The sequence below is a fragment of the Convolutriloba macropyga genome, chromosome 2 (assembly GCF_964194025.1).
Source record: "Convolutriloba macropyga chromosome 2, txConMacr16.3, whole genome shotgun sequence".
NCBI lineage: Eukaryota > Metazoa > Xenacoelomorpha > Acoela > Convolutidae > Convolutriloba > Convolutriloba macropyga.
This window is the reverse complement of record NC_134469.1, coordinates 60920949-60942677: the sequence shown is the minus strand read 5'-3', so window position 1 is coordinate 60942677 and position 21729 is coordinate 60920949. Positions and strand designations below refer to the sequence as shown.

Genomic DNA, 21729 nt, shown 5'->3' with positions numbered 1-21729 from the left:
TCTGCACTCAAAAAGCTCTCTTACTTCGGAAATTTGTTTCTGAGAAAGAAGAACAGTTTGACAATATCAAATATGATTCACTTTTCAACAAGTCAGTTCAGTCAAGTTTGTTTTAAACTGTACAATAACTATGTTGAGTTACAGAAATGAGACACAGTAACAAATAAATTTACGATCAAGGAAGGATTTGTTTCAATATTGATCAAGGAAACGATTGTTTTGGTTTATCATAACAAAATTACTCGTTTCAACTGATTTCTAGTAATTTTCCAAAATTATATCTACTGCTGTCCAAAATTTATTGGTTCTTGATGCTGACTGATTGAGGGCTTGCGTTATATCATCTATTAACCCGCGCTTTGTGAATTGCTAAAATTATCAAGAAAATAACTGTCATACCAAGATTGGTATCTCAAAATTCAATTGAGCTGGACTTTTTAAAACTAGAGAATTTTCCTGTTGTGTGAATGTGTGGCAGTACTGACTTTGTGATAGTGAGATAAGTTGGAGTTGATGTTTGCGTTTTGTTTCGTGTATGATATTCACGTATTTAAAAAAATAATAAATGTATTTGACAAGCGTGAACAGTGATTGGGCTTTGGTTAATTCTACTATTCTACTACTTCATAAATCCATAAGTTGCAGTTGCTCATTTCGTAAACTCATCTTCAACCTTTACCAAAATGCTTTCTTCAGAGACATGAACCAGTTATTGCTTCACAGAACTTGAACCAGCTTTTTAAAATCTGAGAAAATTGTAAATCGACAATGTTGAGCTCGTATCGGCTTGGCACGCAAAATTTCAAAAATCTTTTATATGGTTTTCTATTTCTTGTTATCAAAAATTGTTTGCTTTCCCTAATTGCCTTTTCCTGTTCTTTTTCCGTCCTTCTGGTGTACTAACGCAAAACCTCTGAGATCAATTTAATTTTTCTTTGGAGTTTCGTGCCCAAAACATCTTAACTTGTGTGATCTAAATTGTTCTCAATCGAAATCGATTAGGTGAATTATCTTGATTAGGAATTCCAGATTAAACTTAATTTGAAGCAGTTTAATGTAAGGAAATGAAATGCGTCACCAAACTGTTCTCATTTTTACAGTATAATTGGTTTGACTCTAAGTACTTCATAATAAGATGAATTAAAAGCTCATAGTGAAATCTGCTGCAAAAAGATCACTGCTTGTTTTTTGAATACATTTCTTAACCCTTTTAGCTCACAACTTTTTGTCTGGCCAGTGGTAAGATTAGTTTTTATTGGCTTACTTCGTGTGATGATTGTTCTTTTTTCAGTTCAACGTAATCTGTGGTACGTAATGTATGCGGATTCAATTTATTTTTTTTTCACTTTGACCTCCCATTTTTGGTTGTCAGCTAATCATCATTGATTGGCCTGGCATTTTGCCGTTTCGCTTATATTCATATTCCTGCTGCATGAAATCTTCATATTCCATTTTTTTGGTCTGTTTTCAATAAGAAGTCGTCTGTTCTCTTCAGTTTTGTAACTACAGTGCAGTTACACATTTTGACTTCCACTTGTCTGGTTTTATACTGGACGAATAACTGAGTTCTGAAAATGACCCTGGCTGAATTTTATTTTTGTGATTCGCTTGGCGACTGCTCTTTCTAACTAGAATAAGCGAATTGATACTGCAGTCACACTAGTTATTCTCGGAGAATGCGACACTGTCTACTATGGAAGTCAAAATTCATTCATCGTGTTTTACTTCTACAGTTAAGGAACAACTTGAAACTTTTATGGCGGATCAATGCATAGTCATAGAAAAAAATAAGACTTCATTGCCGTACCAAAAACAAATGCCTTCGACCATGAGTTGGTTATAAAAAAGCATCACAATTACTGTTCAATTGCATTCATTTTTTTGTAATTATAGTCTTAGTTTTTTTTATTTTCGGTTTAATTTTCGACAAAGCCGAAAATCACAACAAGTTTAATTCTAGAAAGTGCATTTTTAAAAATCAAAATCAGTTTTTTTTGGGGGAAAAATTCTCAATCGTATATATTGGTGGCATGTTTTTAGAGTCGACTTTCCGTTTTGCTAAGGATGATGTTCCCAAGTAGTGACGTGTTAGTTTGACGACAGATTGTTTTTTGTTTTTTTTCGAGATCACTTAGATCTACAGATCATCGGTAATGTTTATCAAGTTTTTTTTCACTTGAAGAAATAAATAATATGATCATTTCTAGCCATGCATCATTACTTTTTAACTACAGAGTTAACATGTTCAGGTTAAATGATCGTACATCTGGATAATATTTTTAGGATGCTTTTGGAGATATGGAAAGATACTTGTGGAAGCTCAAGCTAGTGCATTCATATCCTTTTCCTGTTGCTAATTTAAATGGTACAATCTTTTCGTTTAATTAGGAATGTTATTTTTTAATAAAATGTTGCTCGTTTCAAGCTCATATTGTTGTATGTGTTTTTAGGTGGAAGAGTGGGCTCTGAATATCTACGACTGGATTTGTGAGTTTGAGAATGAGTTGTTGGCATTCTTCCAGGATGTGGACGAGGAGGAAACCAACACTGTCAACAAAGACCAGTTTGTCGACATTCTCGAGCAGCATGGTCCCAAATTTGGCACACGAGAGGATTACGAGTTAGCTTCATATTAATTCATTTGGGAGCTACTGTTTCGAAGAGTTTTTTGTGACCCCACTTAAAAATTTTGTGTTGTTATATAGAACGTTGAGTAGAAAAAATAGCACGTGTGTCTTGGAAGTTACCGAAGTAATATACTCACAAGGCTGGGGGGACATAAATTTCTCTAACCACCAACTATAAAGATATAACTATTTTGATTCAATTGGTTCCATATGAAAATTGAAAAATGCAAGATTCGTTTGAAGCTGAATTTTTTTTCGAATTTCAATTCTAATAACTACATGCAAAATAAGGGAGCCCTCTCTTTATTGAACATCTTTTATACGTGATAATATTAAATTACCCAACTTAATTACGAGTAACAAGCAGGAGAAAGCACTTTTACCTGTAATCGAAATATGGTCTTCTCTTCTGACCACGCTCATCTGGTATAAAAACATATCTAGTATGTTGTAAAAAGACTGAACAACTGTGAAATTATTTTAATTTTTGTAGGCAGCATTAAACAATGAACTACAGTTTCTTAGTCCAGATAAAGAGTTCAAATGACACTTTGCAACAATTACTTAAATCTGATTCTATTTTGTATGGTTTCCTTGAACCTAATCTTTGACAAGTTTTACGTTTTGCATATTTTTGACAGTTTGTTCTACCAATTTTAGTTGTTTAACAAAATCACAACTTTTGTCAGGTTTTGGTTTTGATTTTATTACACATTTTGAAAACTTGATTAGAAGCTAGATTAAAATTGCGATGACAGAAGGAATGTTATTTGTTTTAACAATAATGAGCACTGAGACGAGAAGAGCCGCTGCCGAGCACAATTAACATTCATTCTCGTACATTGTGAACTCAAATGTACAACTAACTGATAGTAGGGTGGCCGCCGTATTAGCCGACAGGACGTTTAGCCGACAGCCCATAAATGAGATAGTTGGGCGCCGATTTACGGAAAATGCTCCAGTAGATTAATTCTGAAGCTCTAATTGGCCGATATTAATGGGTATTTCGAAAGCGGGAAAATATGCGGATCAGTTTTTATCATCTAGCGTAACTAAGGTCTATCCTTGGTTGCACTCAACAGTCCTCTCAGATAGGCCGATTGGTGTGCCACCCGACTGTACATGGAGGATATTGGTCCACCGAACTGATTTATCGACCAATAAAATTTTTTTGACGAATAAGGATAAAACTGTCGGCTAAGTTTCTCATTTTTTTTTCAGCTAAACTCCCTGTCGGCTAATTTTCCTAGCTCCTGATAGTAGATATTCGGCATTCCAAACAAGAACATAAACTCAATGTAGCTTGTTTTCAAGTCGTCGTGAATTGATTAATAATGCAATGTATTAATTGCTCTGACAATTCTCGGTTCATTGTAATCTTTCCGACGGTTTGGCGGATCTAAAATTTTTCAAAGTTTCGAAAATCCTTTTCCGTATTGTGATATTCATTGGACATAAATTCGTCAAAGTATTCGCTCTTCAGTTCAAATTATAAGCAGTCATACTTACACAACATCCGTTCAAACAACTTAGGCGCTCCTAAAGCTCTAATTTTTGTTTGGCATTGATTTGGTTCCTTTAGAAAAAACTTGATTTTGTTGCATAAAAGCCGTATCTGAATAAACTCTATATAATCCTTTTGTTCAGAAAAAAGTTTTATACAAAATGACCAAAAACAAGGAGAATTTCAATATGTCGTAAACAACTTTGTCCAAAAATGACAAACCTATTAGCAGAAAAAAATCCAGGTAAACTTGCACCGTACGATTAATCCCACTTCATCAAAAATATGTCGAATTCAATTCGAAAATACGCTTAATTAACGGAGGCATGATCACCTTGAATTTTTTTAACATAGAGCCAGGAGGTGGACGAGAAGACCAACACTGTCATTGAAGTCCAGTTTTTCGACATTCTCGTTTATCTTGGTCCCAACTTTGGTACACGAGTGAATTACGAGTGAGCTTCATATTAGATCATTTTGGGAGCCACTTTGTTTCGCAGAGTTTTTTTTAACCCACTTAGAAACTTTTGTGCTGACACTTTTGCTCCGTTTAGAAGTTATCCCAAAGTTGACACTACTTTTCAATCTTTAAAAGTAAAACTATTAAAATTTTTGTAGGTAGCATTTAAAAATGAACAGAACTGCATACAGTTTTGTAGTCCACATAAAGAGGTCAAATGACACTTTGCAACAGTTACTTAAATCTGATGGTTTTTAGTATGTTTTCTTTGGACCTAATCGTTGACAAGCTTTACAATTTGCATGTTGTCGACAGTTTGTTCTACCAATTTAAGTTCTTAAACAAATTCACAACTTTTGTCTGGTTTTTGATTTTATTACACGTTTAGAAACTTTAGATTAAAATTGCGATGACAAAAAGAATGTAATTTTTGTTAACAATGAAGATATCTGAGACAAGATGAGCCAATGCCGCGCTCAATTAACATTCTCTCTTGTACTTTGTTAAATAAAGTGTACAACAGTTGATAGTAGGGTTGCCGACGTATTGACCAACAGGGCGTTCAGACAACAGCCTATACATGAGGGATTTAGCCGCAAATTTACGAAAAATACTCCAGTAGATTAATTTTGGAGCTCTGATTGGCCGATATTAATGTATATTTCGTAAACGGGGATGTATACAGATCAGTTTTTATCAACTAGCGCAACGAAAGTTTATCCTTAGTTGTCCTCAATCCCGCTCTTTTATAGGCCAAGTGGATTGCCATCCAACCGGACGGCAAGAATATTGGTCCACTGAACTACTGATTTATTGAAAAATAATATACTTTTGACAAATAGGGATCTTATTTTTTTTTCCAGCTAAACTCAATATCGGCAGATTTTTTAAGCTCCTGATAAAAGATTATCAGCATTCCAATTAAAATTATAAACTCAACGTGTTTTATTCAATTCGTCGTGAATTAATGGAAAATGCAAAATAATAATTGCTGTGACAATTCTGGATGCATTGTAACATTTCCTACTGTTTGGCAAATCTAAAATTTTTCAATGTTTTAGGAACTTTTTCCTTAGTGAGTTGTTTAATGGACAAAAACTCGACTATTGAGTTGTCGAGTGTTTGCTTGGTTGCACTCAATACCGCTCTCAGATAGGCCGAATGGATTGCCATCCAACCGCACACCAAGGATATTTGTCCACTGAACTACTGATTCATTGAAAAATAAGATATTTTTTGGAGAATAAGGATCTCATTTTTTTCGGCTATACTCACAATCGGCTGATTTTTCTAGCTCCTGAAAAAAGATTATCAGCATTCCAATTAAAAAAATAAACTCAACGTATTTTTATTCAATTCGTCGTGAATTATTGGAAAATGCAAAATAATAATTGCTCTGACAATTCTGGATGCTTTGTAACATTTCCTACTGTCTGGAAAATCTAAAATTTTACAATGTTTCAGGAACTTTTTCCTTAGTGATTTGTTTACTGGACAAAAACTCGACTATTGAGTTGTCGAGTGTTCGCTTGGTTGCACTCAATACCGCTCTCAGATAGGCCGAATGGATTGCCATCTAAGCGCACACCAAGGCTATTTGTCCACTGAACTACTGATTCATCGAAAAATAAGATATTTTTTGACGAATAAGGATCTGATTTTTTTTCAGCTATACTCACAATCGACTGATTTTTCTAGCAACTGATAAAAGATTATCAGCATTCCAATTGAAATTATAAACTCAACGTATTTTTATTCAATTCGTCGTGAATTAATGGAAAATGCAAAAAAATAAATGCTCTGACAATTCTGGATCCATTGTAACATTTCCAACTGTTTGGCAAATCTAAAATTTTTCAATGTTTTAGGAACCTTTTTCTTAGTGAGTTGTTTACTGGACAAAAACTCGACTATTGAGTTGTCGAGTGTTCGCTTGGTTGCACTCAATCCCGCTCTTTTATAGGCCAAGTGGATTGCCATCCAACCGGACGGCAAGAATATTGGTCCACTGAACTACTGATTTATTGAAGAATAATATACTTTTGACAAATAGGGATCTTATTTTTTTTTCCAGCTAAACTCAATATCGGCAGATTTTTTAAGCTCCTGATAAAAGATTATCAGCATTCCAATTAAAATTATAAACTCAACGTGTTTTATTCAATTCGTCGTGAATTAATGGAAAATGCAAAATAATAATTGCTCTGACAATTCTGGATGCATTGTAACATTTCCTACTGTTTGGCAAATCTAAAATTTTTCAATGTTTTAGGAACCTTTTCCTTAGTGAGTTGTTTAATGGACAAAAACTCGACTATTGAGTTAACGAGTGTTTGCTTGGTTGCACTCAATACCGCTCTCAGATAGGCTGAATGGATTGCCATCCAACCGCACACCAAGGATATTTGTCCACTGAACTACTGATTCATTGAAAAATAAGATATTTTTTGAAGAATTAGGATCTTATTTTTTTCGGCTATACTCACAATCGGCTGATTTTTCTAGCTCCTGAAAAAAGATTATCAGCATTCCAATTAAAAATATAAACTCAACGTATTTTTATTCAATTCGTCGTGAATTATTGGAAAATGCAAAATAATAATTGCTCTTACAATTCTGGATGCTTTGTAACAATTCCTACTGTCTGGAAAATCTAAAATTTTACAATGTTTTAGGATCTTTTTCCTTAGTGATTTGTTTACTGGACAAAAACTCGACTATTGAGTTGTCGAGTGTTCGCTTGGTTGCACTCAATACCGCTCTCAGATAGGCCGAATGGATTGCCATCTAACCGCACACCAAGGCTATTTGTCCACTGAACTACTGATTCATTGAAAAATAAGATATTTTTTGACGAATAAGGATCTAATTTTTTTTCAGCTATACTCACAATTGACTGATTTTTCTAGCAACTGATAAAAGATTCTGTGCATTCCAATTGAAATTATAAACTCAACGTATTTTTATTCCATTCGTCGTGAATTAATGGAAAATGCAAAAAAATAAATGCTCTGACAATTCTGGATACATTGTAACATTTCCAACTGTTTGGCAAATCTAAAATTTTTCAATGTTTTAGGAACCTTTTTCTTAGTGAGTTGTTTACTGGACAAAAACTCGACTATTGAGTTGTCGAGTGTTCGCTTGGTTGCACTCAATCCCGCTCTTTTATAGGCCAAGTGGATTGCCATCCAACCGGACGGCAAGAATATTGGTCCACTGAACTACTGATTTATTGAAGAATAATATACTTTTGACAAATAGGGATCTTATTTTTTTTTCCAGCTAAACTCAATATCGGCAGATTTTTTAAGCTCCTGATAAAAGATTATCAGCATTCCAATTAAAATTATAAACTCAACGTGTTTTATTCAATTCGTCGTGAATTAATGGAAAATGCAAAATAATAATTGCTCTGACAATTCTGGATGCATTGTAACATTTCCTACTGTTTGGCAAATCTAAAATTTTTCAATGTTTTAGGAACCTTTTCCTTAGTGAGTTGTTTAATGGACAAAAACTCGACTATTGAGTTAACGAGTGTTTGCTTGGTTGCACTCAATACCGCTCTCAGATAGGCTGAATGGATTGCCATCCAACCGCACACCAAGGATATTTGTCCACTGAACTACTGATTCATTGAAAAATAAGATATTTTTTGAAGAATTAGGATCTTATTTTTTTCGGCTATACTCACAATCGGCTGATTTTTCTAGCTCCTGAAAAAAGATTATCAGCATTCCAATTAAAAATATAAACTCAACGTATTTTTATTCAATTCGTCGTGAATTATTGGAAAATGCAAAATAATAATTGCTCTTACAATTCTGGATGCTTTGTAACAATTCCTACTGTCTGGAAAATCTAAAATTTTACAATGTTTTAGGATCTTTTTCCTTAGTGATTTGTTTACTGGACAAAAACTCGACTATTGAGTTGTCGAGTGTTCGCTTGGTTGCACTCAATACCGCTCTCAGATAGGCCGAATGGATTGCCATCTAACCGCACACCAAGGCTATTTGTCCACTGAACTACTGATTCATTGAAAAATAAGATATTTTTTGACGAATAAGGATCTAATTTTTTTTCAGCTATACTCACAATTGACTGATTTTTCTAGCAACTGATAAAAGATTCTGTGCATTCCAATTGAAATTATAAACTCAACGTATTTTTATTCCATTCGTCGTGAATTAATGGAAAATGCAAAAAAATAAATGCTCTGACAATTCTGGATACATTGTAACATTTCCAACTGTTTGGCAAATCTAAAATTTTTCAATGTTTTAGGAACCTTTTTCTTAGTGAGTTGTTTACTGGACAAAAACTCGACTATTGAGTTGTCGAGTGTTCGCTTGGTTGCACTCAATACCGCTCTCAGATAGGCCGAATGGATTGCCATCTAACCGAACACCAAGGATATTTGTTCACTGAATTACTTATTCATTGAAAAAAAGATATTTTTGACGAATAAGGATCTCGTTTTTATTTCAGCTATACTCACAATCGGCTGATTTTTCTAGCTTTTCATAGAAGATATTCGGCATTCCAATTAAGAATATAAACTCGAAATATTTTTTTCAAGTTGTCGTTAATTAATTCAAAATGCAAAATGATAATTGCTCTGACAATTCTGGGTGCATTTTGATATTTCCTACCGTTTGGCGAATCTAAAATTGTTCAATGTTTTAAGAACCATTTTTCGTACTGAGTTGTTCCTTGGACAAAACCTCAACTTTTGAGTTGTCGAGTGTCCGCTCTTGAGTTGACATTATAATCACACATACTTCCACAACATCATCCTTTCCATCAACTTATGCGGTCCTTAAGCTCCAATTTTTGTTTGCAGTTGATTTGGTTCTTATACAAAAAAGTTGATTTCATTGCAATTGCAAAAAGTTCGTACTTGGATGAAATTTAAAGTATCCGTCTTTTCTAGAAAGTTTTATAATTTGGCAAAAAAAAAACAATGAGAATTTTAATAGGTCTTAAATTGTCCAAAAATGGCAAATCTATTATCACAAAAATTTAGTAAAACGTGCACCGTACGATTAATCCCACTTCATCAAAAATATTACGAAGTCAATTCGAAAATACGCTTAAATTAACGGAGGCATGGTCACCTTGATATTATTTAACATAGAGCCAGGAGGTGGACGAGAAGACCAACACTGTCATTAAAGACCAGTTTTTCGACATTCTCGATTATTTTGGTCCCAACTTTGTTACACGAGTGAATTAAAAGTTAGCTTCATATTAGATCATTTTGGGATTCACTTTGTTTCACAGAGTTTTTTTAAACCCACTTAGGAACTTTTGTGCTTACGCTTTTGCTCCGTTTTAAAGTTATCTCAAAGTTGACACTATTTTTACGGAAATTTAGCCGCAAATACTTAGCCGAAAATCTACGGAAAATACTCCAGTAGATTAATTCTGGAGCTCTGATTGGCCGATATTAATGTATATTTCGTATACGGGGATATATACAGATCAGTTTTTATCAACTAGCGCAACGAAAGTTTATCCTTGGTTGTCCTCAATCCCGCTCTTTCATAGGCCAAGTGGATTGCCATCCAACCGGACGGCAAGAATATTGGTCCACTGAACTACTGATTTATCGAAAAATAATATAGATTTTACAAATAGGGATCTCATTTTTTTCTTTTGCAGCTAAACTCACTATCGGCAGATTTTTCTAGCTCCTGATAAAAGATTATCAGCATTCCAATTAAAATTATAAACTCAACGTATTTTTATTCAATTCTTCGTGAATTAAGGAAAATGCAAAATAATAATTGCTCTGACAATTCTGGATGCATTGTAACTTTTCCTACTTTTTGGCAAATATAAAATTTTACAATGTCTTAGGAACTTTTTCCTTAGTGGTTTGTTTACTGGACAAAAACTCGACTATTGAGTTTTCGAGTGTTTGCTTGGTTGCACTCAAAACCGCTCTCAGATAGGCCGAATGGATTGCCATCTAACCGCACACCAACGATATTTGTCCACTGAACTACTTATTCATTGAAAAATAAGATATTTTTTGACGAATAAGGATCTCATGTTTTTTCAGCTATACTCACAATCGGCTGATTTTTCTAGCTTTTGATAGACGATATTCGACATTCCAATTAGGAATATAAACTCGAAGTATTTTTTTCAAGTTGTCGTTAATTAATTCAAAATGCAAAATGATAATTGCTCTGACAATTCTGGATGCATTTTGATATTTCCTACTGTTTGGCGAATCTAAAATTATTCAATGTTTTAGGAAACATTTTTCGTATTGAGTTGTTCCTTGGACAAAATTTCAACTCTTGAGTTGTCGGGTGTCCGCTCTTGAGTTGACATTATAATCACACATACTTCCACAACATCATTCTTTCCATCAACTTATGCGGTCCTTAAGCTCCAATTTTTGTTTGCAGTTGATTTGGTTCTTATACAAAAAAGTTGATTTCATTGCAATTGCAAAAAATTCGTACTTGGATGAAATTTAAAGAATCCGTCTTTTCTAGAAAGTTTTATAATTTGGCAAAAAAACAATGAGAATTTTTTTTAGGTCTTAAATTGTGCAAAAATGGCAAATCTATTATCAGAAAAATTCAGTAAAACGTGCACCGTACGATTAATCCCACTTCATCAAAAATATGTCGAAGTCAATTGGAGTACATGCTCAAATCATCGAAGGCATGATCACATTGAATATAATTTACCTTGAGCTCAACTTCCTAATACATGCAGAAATATGGCAAACGTTTATCTTGATATCTTTGGTACAGCGGTCTTTTTGTCCAAATCCATAGCAATTAAAAACTTGACGCTTAATTTAAAAATTAGGAGAAAGGTTCCTTAGAACGCGTTCATAGCTGAGCGTGTAAAGCTGTTTACCTCCTAAACAGCACGTGCACATCTTAAAATGCCGAAAGTCTGCAGTGCCAGAAGTCAAAATGCCAGAAGTTGCTGATAGGCAGAAGTTGAATTTCGTTGACTTTCGTCATTTTAAAACGTGCGCGTTTCGTGTTTTAAGCATGGTTAAGTGACTCTGTGGAAGTCACTCCGAAATTCTGACTTAATATCTCGAATCGCTTCGCGGTTCTCGATAAACGCCAAAAGTTCTCAGTGACTTCAAGCAGAGTCACTTAACCATTACTTTACGATCGGTGGGCTCATCCAGCGTTTATTCAATAAGAATAAAAATTTGTCTGATTATAGCTGCGAAGCTGTAAGCTGAGCGTAGCTATATTGCGGTGCTCTTGGTTTTTTTTTGTGTCGTCGTCTGACGCTTTATTTTCGTTTTACATTTGTTCTAGAACATTCTGTCTCGTCACTGCTTAAATGGCTTTTTCGCGCTTGATTTCACGCTTTCTGCGTGACCTAAATTGCGGTTATTCAGAAACAGAATCTGTTCCTAAAACAAAGTTGATTGTAAGAAAACAGATTGTATGGTCCGACAGCCGAGTGGGTAAGGCGACTGGCTGTTAATCCGGAGATCGCCGGTTCGAGACGCGACAGGGAAATTTTTTTTGCACCCAAAAACAACCTCCTTTGAAATAAACTTGTAAGTTTTATAGGCGGCGGCGATAACTATTATCAACTCACTTCTGTATCTTTTTCCATCTGTATTTTACGGCACGCAAGTCTATTTCGCAGCTATTCCGGCAATCTGCCGGCTATGTTTACATATTGAAATGAACCAGAACTATTTATTCTAAGAATAGGGGTTCAAAAAACCACTAAACAATTTTTTGGTCAAATAGAGCTGAAAAACGGCAGGAATTGAGCTGAACGGGCGAAAACAGAAACATAACTAATGTTTAACCTTTGCTTAGGAAGATATACAGGATGCACGACAAGGACAACAAGGGCGTGATTAAGTATGAAGAGTTCCTGTCTGGCAAGAAGTACATCCACAAGACATATTTGGCATCCGCATTCGAAAAGAAAGAGAAAAAGAAGAAAGGTAACCAAGTCCACTTGGTCTTTCGTATTTTTGCTTTCTTATAGCTTATTTCTGGCTACCCGGACTTGTTTGTGGCTCTCAGGTCCAAAATTTCTTTTCTCTGGCTTCGAAATGCAATTTTGGTATAGACCTTGACGGTCATTATTTAGTACTGCATCTTTTGGTACAGATGTTGGTGGATAGAGCAGAGATCCTATGACAAGCACCAGATAGTCAGGCGACGATCAAAAGGCGTTCAAATGATCTAGGGAAAACTGATCTGACATGTTCAATTGAGATGTCTGATTACATGTCCTTTTGAAAGATTCCAATGACAGTTCTTCGAAAAATTTTATGAAAGCCACGCATCCCTCAAAAATGACCAATTCGGGTTTTCCGTTAAGGAATTACTTTAAAAGCGATCTTTATAAATTCATGAACTTGATCATGTCTTTTAATGACGGCTATATTTGTTCGTCTACAGTTTAGAATGATGAGATTGATCTTGATTAATGATTAAAAGTCTTGATTCAATTCGGAATCTTTGTTGGACCAAGGTTTTTCTTGGATCCTATATAAGACAACTGTTTCAGGCAAAAAAGGGAAAGGGAAGGGCAAGAAGAAGGGCAAGTTCAAGCTGGCCTTCCCAATTTGTACTGCGCCCGAGGGACCCAGAATGAAATTTGGGGCTCCTCCCATCAACTTCATTCCCAAAATGCTTCCCCTCACAGACTGGTCAAAGTTTTCGAGGGACAATGCACCCTCAAACCCAATTATGGACGACTGTATATGGTAAAAACTACGTTCCCACTATAGCTGACAAGTTCTAACTTTTTCACGATAAGAAAAAATCATGAGTTTCTCCAATATCAATTTAACAACAAAAATTTATTTTTAACCATCAATTTACCTCATCAATTACAAATATTAAATGTGTCTTTCAAATTTCAGTTCATTGTTTTGACCCAAATAGTCAAGTAGGAACTATATGCTCAACTGTTTTTCATTATTCTGTCAATTTTGGACTGTCGATATATTTACAGGGGAAGTGGGAAGAAGTATTACAAGAAAGGCGGTCAAGAGTAAAATATTTTAATTGGATGGGTTTTTGAATTCCCCTTTTTCTTGGCGGAATCATTTTGAACTAATTCGATAATGTTTTGGCGCTACAATTGGCTACTCGTCCGCGGATTTTTGACATTCTGGTGATTTCAGCAGTTTCTGTTCAAATTATCTTCTTAGTACAATGTCATTGGCAGAATAGCAAAATGAGAGAGATTTATTTTTGAGAAATTATTTACACCAGTTTTCAAGGCTTTTATTGGCCCAAATAAGATACAATTTTATAAAAGTCTTTAAAAACGATCTGTAACAAATTGTCTCAACAATACGAATTACTAACCTCCTTGAAAGTAACGCGCTATAGACATTTTTAAAGGTTATTACGCCGTTTTATAGTCTATTTACCAAAATTTCTGAAAATTTACTGCTCTTTTTGCCAAAATAAGATACAGCCCTAACTTCTGATAGGAATCACAATTAAAAAATGGATTTTAATTAAACTAATATGAGGATGATTTATATATAAACTATTTCAAAGATTTGTCGAGATTATTTTTATGTATAAATGGTGAATATTGAAATAAAATTGGATAAAAATTTTTTCTTGTATTTTAAAGTTTTCGGTTTGAAATCTGCCCAAATTATTAAATTATTGAATTGCTTGTGCTTTGTGACGTTGTTTCGAGATTGTTGAAACTTGATAAAAAATATATCAGCATCCAAAAATCGAAATCTCAGACTTTTCACAGTCTGTCAAATTTACAATTTTTTGTTTCGATAATTTCGAAGCAAATATTTTTCCATTTACCGAAATTTTGCGCCTCGAATGCAACAGATAGGAATTGGGTTGGAGTTTTTTCGTAGAACATAAAGAATACATATTTATGAAAATATTTCACTTGTTCTTTAAACGAAAATTTTTGAGTTTTTGGGAAAACTTAAAACAAAATCCAAGCTAAAACACTTCGGCGGCATAAATAGTTTCCGGGACAGACACCCAGGTTGAGGTGGCCAGACCGAAGTTACCTCTGATCAGACCATCTTTGAGCGCACACATGTTCTCGATGCGCTCGAATTACATGATCTGGAGAAGACTTCGAGCGCACTTTTGCTGGACAATGATCTAGAATTTGTCTGATCAGAGGTCACGTTGGTCTGGGACGGTCTGACCAGAAGCAGCTTTGACCGCACAATTTTCTGATCAGTAGCCCATTCGAGCGCATACTAGTCTGATCAGAGGCCGATTCGTGCGCACACTAGTCTGATCAGAGGCCGATTCGAGCAAATTTTTTCTTCATTTTTTTTGTTTTTGTTTTACTGACTGTGGTTGTCTCTCCCAAGCGTCAACAATACAGAAGCATTCTGATCAGAGACCCATCGAGAGCCTGATGGGTGGATTAGAAACAAGAGGCCCAGCTGATAGCAACTTCCGGTCGGTCCGCTTTTGAAAAGCTTGGGATTAACTTCAGATCAAGACATTATTATGTAAAGCTGTCTAAGTTCATCTATTAAGTCAAAAAACGAATTGATGGCATACTCAATTAAATGTTTTTCCCGTACTTGGGATTTTTTTTAATTAGCAATACTTTTAGAATAAGCGTTTCCTTAGTTGATTGTTTTTCTCAAAACATCAATTTACATGAAATGAATATGTTATAACAATATTGACATTTTTTCATGTTCAAATCTTTTCTCTGATCAGACTATTCTGACCGCACTTTAATCTCATCAGAGGCAATTTCGAGCGCACTTCAGTCTGATCAGAGGCGACTTCGAGCGCACTTCAGTCTGATCAGAGGCAACTTCGAGCTTCGAGCGCACTTCAATCTGATCAGAGGCGATTTCGAGCGCAGTTCAGTCTGATCAGAGGCGGATTCTAGCGCACAATCGTCTGATAAGGGGATGACATTCGAGCGCACAATAGTCTGATCAGAGGAACTTTTCGAGCCCACTTTAAGCGCACACGGAGCTTAGAGCGCACTCTGGTCTGATCAGAGGACAAACCAGTCTGGGTTGGTCTGATCAGAGGTCACTTTTGTCGGGGATGGTCTGATCAGAGGCCATTTCGGTCTGGAACTCAATCCGGGCAGACTACGCTATTCTGTTGAACTCTTGTGGTTTTGTTGATTTTGTTTATAATAAGGAAAAAAATTATACTAAAAGTCGCTAGACGTGTTCCTCTGATTTAACAAGTTAATTTATTGTCTTGAAGTCTTCATTGTGTAATCAGGTTCATAATAAATTGCTCCTGAATTTTGTTGTAAGAATGTTTTGCGGTCAACCAATAAAAAAGGTGCAACATACTCGAAAAATTTTCAAAATTTTAATTGTATGATTGTCTTTTAATCAACTTATATTTTGAAAGGGTGGTTTGTTGGTACATCCATTATTCTGCATAAGAAGATGTGCCGAAGCTTAGTTATAGACTCCAGGTACCTTAAGAGTAAATTTGCATTGAAAACTCACTGCGCAGAAATTCTAGGTTTTTTCAGTCGAAAAAACTTGAGTGTGTTTTGTCTTCATGTTTTTCGATATTCTTGTACAGTCTGAAAACAATTATCCCCTCGTCTACAAATTATTATGTATTATATTCAGGTATATAATGCTGTCTTTTTATTCTTAGCATGTACATCTAACTCAAGTATTTTTAAATAATTTTGTTTCCGTGAAATGTTTTTTATCTCTTACAACTTCTGATGGGAATCACAATAAACAAATGGAAATTTATTAAACTAATATGAGGATTACCTATACAGCAACTATTTCAAAGATTTGTCGAGATTATGTTTATGTATAAATGGTGAATACTGAAACAAAATTGGACAAAAATTTTTTCTTAAATTTTAAAGTTTTCGTCTTGAAATCTGCCCAAATTATTAAACTACTGAATTGCTTGTGCTTTGTGATGTTGTTTCGAGATTGTTGAAACTTGATAAAAAACATATCGGCATCGAAAAAATGAAATCTCAGACTTTTCACAGTCTGTCAAAATTACAATTTTTTGCTTTCCATTTACCGAAATTTTGCGCCTGGAATTTTTTAAAATTAGCAATACTTTTAGAATAAGCTTTTCCTTAGTTGATTGTATTTCTGAAAATATCAATTTACATGAAATGAATATATTTTAACAATATTGACATTTTTTCTTGTTCAAATCCTTTCTCTAATCAGACTATTCTGAACGCACTTTAATCTGATCAGAGGCAATTTCGAGCGCACTTCAGTCTGATCAGAGGCGACTTCGAGCGCACTTCAGTCTGATCAGAGGCAATTTCGAGCGCACTTCAGTCTGATCAGAGGCGATTTTGAGCGCACTTCAGTCTGATCAGAGGCGGATTCTAGCGCACACTCGTTTGATAAGGGGGTGAAATTTGAGCGCATACTAGTGTGATCAGAGGAACTTCTCGATCCCACTTTAAGCGCACACGGAGCTTAGAGCGCACTCTGGTCTGATCAGAGGACAAACCAGTCTGGGTTGGTCTGATCAGAGGTCACTTTTGTCTGGGATGGTCTGATCAGAGGCCATTTCGGTCTGGAACTCAATGCGGGCAGACTACGCTATTCTGTTGAACTCTTGTGGTTTTGTTGATTTTGTGTATAATAAGGAAAAAAATTATACTAAAAGTCGCTAGACGTGTTCCTCTGATTTATCCAGTTTATTTATTGTCTTGAAGTTTTCATTGTGTGAACAGGTTCATAATAAATTGCTGCTAAATTTCGTTGTAAGATTGTTTTGCGGTCAACCAATAAAAAGATGCAACATACTCGAAAAATTTGGAAAATTTTAGTTGTATGATTGTCTTTTAATCAACTTACATTTTGAAAGGGTGGTTTATTGGTACATCCATTATTCTGCATAAGAAGATGTGCCAAAATTTAGTTTTAGACTCCAGGTACCATAAGAGTAAATTTGCATTGAATATTCACTGCGCAGAAATTCTAGGTTTTTTCAGTCGAAAAAACTTGAGTGTGTTTTGTCTTCATGTTTTTCGATATTCTTGTACAGTCTGAAAACAATTATCCCCTCGTCTACAAATTATTATGTATTATGTTCAGGTATACAGTGATGTCCTTTTATTCTTACCATCTACATCTAACTCAAGTATTTATTAATAATGGTGTTTCCGTGAAATGTTTTTCATCTCATGTAATATCTGTTTTCATGTCCTGTGATTTTTCCTTGCCAGAATCAAGAATTTCAGAGTTGCTGCTTAACGGCGATACAAAATCTGTTAATGCTTGTTCATTAAAATTTTATGTCAAAGGAAATGAATTCTTCATCAGACAAATAATATAATTTTGAATTGGGCGGCTCGTTTAATGCATTAAATTGTCGCTAAATCAGAAATTGGCTCGACAATTAGATACATACAATGAACGAAATTAGGAGACATATTTTGTATCTTACTTTTCGCAAAAGGGGTTCCGGCAATTTTGCGAAATAAAAGAACATTCGGTGCGAAAAGTAGGTAACAAATCTTGTAGCACATTTCCGCTCAATTTAGGTATCTACTATTCGCGCGCATTTCGAGCATGCAATAAAGATTTAGTTACAGCTTTGAAAGTTTTAAATTGCTTTAAATATATGCAATCACAAAAACTGATTTTTTTCCCGAAAAATCCCTCGCACATCAAAAACTTTGTATATCAATGTGGGACTGGCCGAGTTTATTAAGTAGTAATAAATAGTACTAATAAGTAATAATAAGTAGTAATAAAAGACGATAAGTTGTAATAAAGTAGTAATAAAGTACTACTAATAGTAATAAGTTAGGCTTAATTAAATAAGTAGTAATTAAGTTAAGCTTAATTGCGGATTATATGCGAAATCGAGCTACATTGCGTGCGAAAAATCGATACATAGTTGGAGCAGATGCGTGATACAACTTGTGCAAAAAATAGGTTTTTAAGTTTGTACTTGTATTTCGCGGCTAAAATTAGGACACTTTTGCGAACACGGGATACGATATTTCATTCCATTTTGCCGGTTTCTGCTAAAGTAGCTTTTTTCCGCAATATTGTTCCACTTTCAATGTATTAACATAGTAAAAATGAACACGAGATACACGCATCGGGCATATCTGCCCGTGACGATTTGGGTATACATCTGCTTCGTAATGTTAATGGTTCAGCTGGCGCGTGGAAATTCCTAATCTAAGAACAACAAACCAGAAAACAGAGGGTAAAGTCAAGTAGGTTCTGTGCAGTACCTTTGCTCATTTGTAAAATTTTGCAAATCTGATCATCATGCAAAGTACATTTTTTTGGTTTTGCCAGCCTTTTAGAGACATTGTTATGGCGTGAACTCAAAACAAGCTTTATACTTGTATAAAGAAATGTTACCCAAAACAAGCAACGTGATACGCTTAAATTTTTAAATGATTTATAAAAGCTTAAAATTGCATTAAATTAAGTAAACGCAAGTTTTATAAGTGAGTGCAGAGGTCATTTTTAAAAAATCCGCATTTGCTTATAATTCTAAATTGAAAACTTTAAAATTAATCGAAATTAAATATGTTCACAGAAAATTGATGATAATGAATTTGTTACTTAAGGAACGTTTCTGTTTTCGATTTAATTTGCAAACGTGATAAAAGTTCATTTCTTGATCTCTTCTTGTTGTTTGGTAAAGTTAAACGCTTACTTTAGCGATTTTTTTACTAGACAAACTTTGTCGTTTCGTTAGTTTTAGTGTCCATTCTAATGAAATAAGGAAGTTTGAGCTTAACCCTTTTTCAATCACACGTCTCTTTTTTTGTAAAGAATCTACCAAAATTTAAATCAAAATTTGACACCATTTTTTAAAATTTTAAATGTAATCTTTCTTTGTTGTAATAAGGCATAAGAATGTAGATTATTATTTGCCAATGCAAATTAGTTAGCCTCCTTGTTATTAACAAAAATTATTAACGACCATTATTTGATTTGCAGAGCATCGCACTGTGTAACATAAATATCACTTCTTGAGTCATGCGGCATAGCTTGTGAGAACTCTGTGTTAGAGCAGGCAGGCAACAATGGCAATTCTGATTGCGAAACAGAGAGGCAATTGCTTCGTGTTCCTAGCATTTTTAACTACCTGCTAAAAAAAGAAACCAAATCAAGTAAGGCGGATCCGATTGGAGCTCTTTTTCTACAGCGTTAAGATTCGCTATAGTTACGTATTTCTGCGCGTGAAATAGACTTATCTATCGGGGTCAAAGTATTCATAGTATGAGTTAGAGCAAAGCTGTAGGCCTATTTTAGATATGCCAAACTGGTCTATCCATGTCTTGTGCAATGATGTTTTTTTACATATATATTTGAAGTTAACGTGAAGTGTGCTTGTTCATTTGCAGGTACATGACAGACCCAGGCAACTCCTATGTGGGCATCACGGATGCCACCAGAACCAATGACTTCGAATCCCTCAAATACGCAATAGACATTGCCCAAATTCCACCAGGTACTTTTCGTTCTCTCTCTGCTATAGCCATTGCTTCTTCTTCCTTTACGTCGTAAAGTGTAACTCACTAAAATCATTTGTGGTAGAAGTGGCCAATAAAATTGACACACCTAAAGGTAATTCGTGAGGTGTGCCTGGAATATGATTTGACGTAACAACGGGGGGGGGGGGTCTTTATGGGAAAACAAACAGTCTGGAAGAGAACTTTTGTCCGGGTATTTTGAATCACAATCTGGTGCCCAGTTTTCTCGTCAATTATATTACAAGTCGTTACAATAGCTGTAGCTAATTTTATGTCTGCATGAAAAAGTTCTGATTTGGTCGGTGATTAGATTTGTTCAATTGGTTGATAATAATACCGTTCGTTAATTGCATCTTTTTGAAGTTATATACACGATGCAGGAGATATCGGTTGAATCATGCTACTCTGAGATTGATTTGTTTAGACACACGTGACAAGTACTATAAGACCCCTCTTATGGCCTCTTGTGCCCAGGGTAATATTCAAATGACACAATTCCTTCTGGAAAAAGGAGCCGACGTGAACAGCAAGGATAACTTCTTCTGGACCCCACTGCACTTTGCGTGCCACAGTGGTTAGTAACCCCGCAGATTCTGGAATTTTTTGGGTAAGATCTTGTAAATTATTTTGTAGAAGCTTAGATAGAAATACAAAGGTTTGAAATGAAACTTATGATGGATCAACAATTATTGCAAGAGAAAAAATGGTTCACGAATATTTGCCAATAATCATTAAAGTCTATAAAGCCTTTATCTCTTGCAAGGTTAAATATGGTTAAATTTGGTTAAATAAAACAAGGTTACATATCTTTCAACAAACAATTAACAAGACACACACAAATAAAAACAAATTACAGCAAACCTTAATTACGACGACAACTCGATAACTATATTTAAAAAAACACATAATAACAAAACGAAAAAGGAATCAGATAAAATCTGATCTAAACAAATCAACCTGTACTTCATTGGATGTTCATTGGATAAAATATAAGACCTCTCAATAATGCGACTCGTTGGCAGAACGAAAAAGAAGAGCAAAAAAGGACAAACTTCAAAAATACGTTTCTCTTTTTGAAAACAAGCAATTTCAATTTGATTGAAACCACTTCGTATCAGCTCGGCTCATTAGGAAGGCTAATTTATACGTCATAGGAAGCAATTGGGAATTGCCGTTATCCGCAATATGTTGGACGACTGCAAAATCCACAGCAAAATAGGAAACAAAAGAAAGGAATTTAACAAGAACGCGGTTTTGAAATGAAACTTATGATGGATCAACAATTTTTGCAGGAGAAAAAATGATTCACGAATATTTGCCAATAATCTTTAAAGTCTATAAGGCCTTTATCTCTTGCAAGGTTAAATATGGTTAAATTTGGTTAAACAAAAAAAACAAGGTTACATATCTTTCAACAAACAATTAACAAGACACACACAAATAAAAACAAATAACAGCAAACCTTAATTACGACGACAACTCGATAACTATATTTAAAAAAACACATAATAACAAAATGAAAAAGGAATCAGATAAAATCCGATCTAAACAAATCAACCGGTACTTCATTGGATATTCATTGGATAAAATATAAGACCTCTCAATAATGCGACTCGTTGGCAGAACGAAAAAGAAGAGCAAAAAAGGACAAACTTCAAAAATATGTT

General features: G+C 34.7%; 1 protein-coding gene across 4 annotated transcripts in view; it reads left to right on the top strand.

Moving 5' to 3' along the window:
- The window catches only part of LOC142334576 (ankyrin repeat and EF-hand domain-containing protein 1-like), a 99245-nt gene that overhangs the window by 34656 nt on the left and 42860 nt on the right, over window positions 1–21729 (top strand). For all 4 annotated transcript variants that reach the window (XM_075382706.1, XM_075382707.1, XM_075382709.1 and 1 more), the window contains exons 8-12: window positions 2451–2620; window positions 12424–12554; window positions 13127–13325; window positions 19934–20040; window positions 20487–20636. In XM_075382706.1, the coding sequence (XP_075238821.1) occupies window positions 2451–2620; window positions 12424–12554; window positions 13127–13325; window positions 19934–20040; window positions 20487–20636 (757 nt within the window). The remainder of the gene's footprint in view (window positions 1–2450; window positions 2621–12423; window positions 12555–13126; window positions 13326–19933; window positions 20041–20486; window positions 20637–21729) is intronic.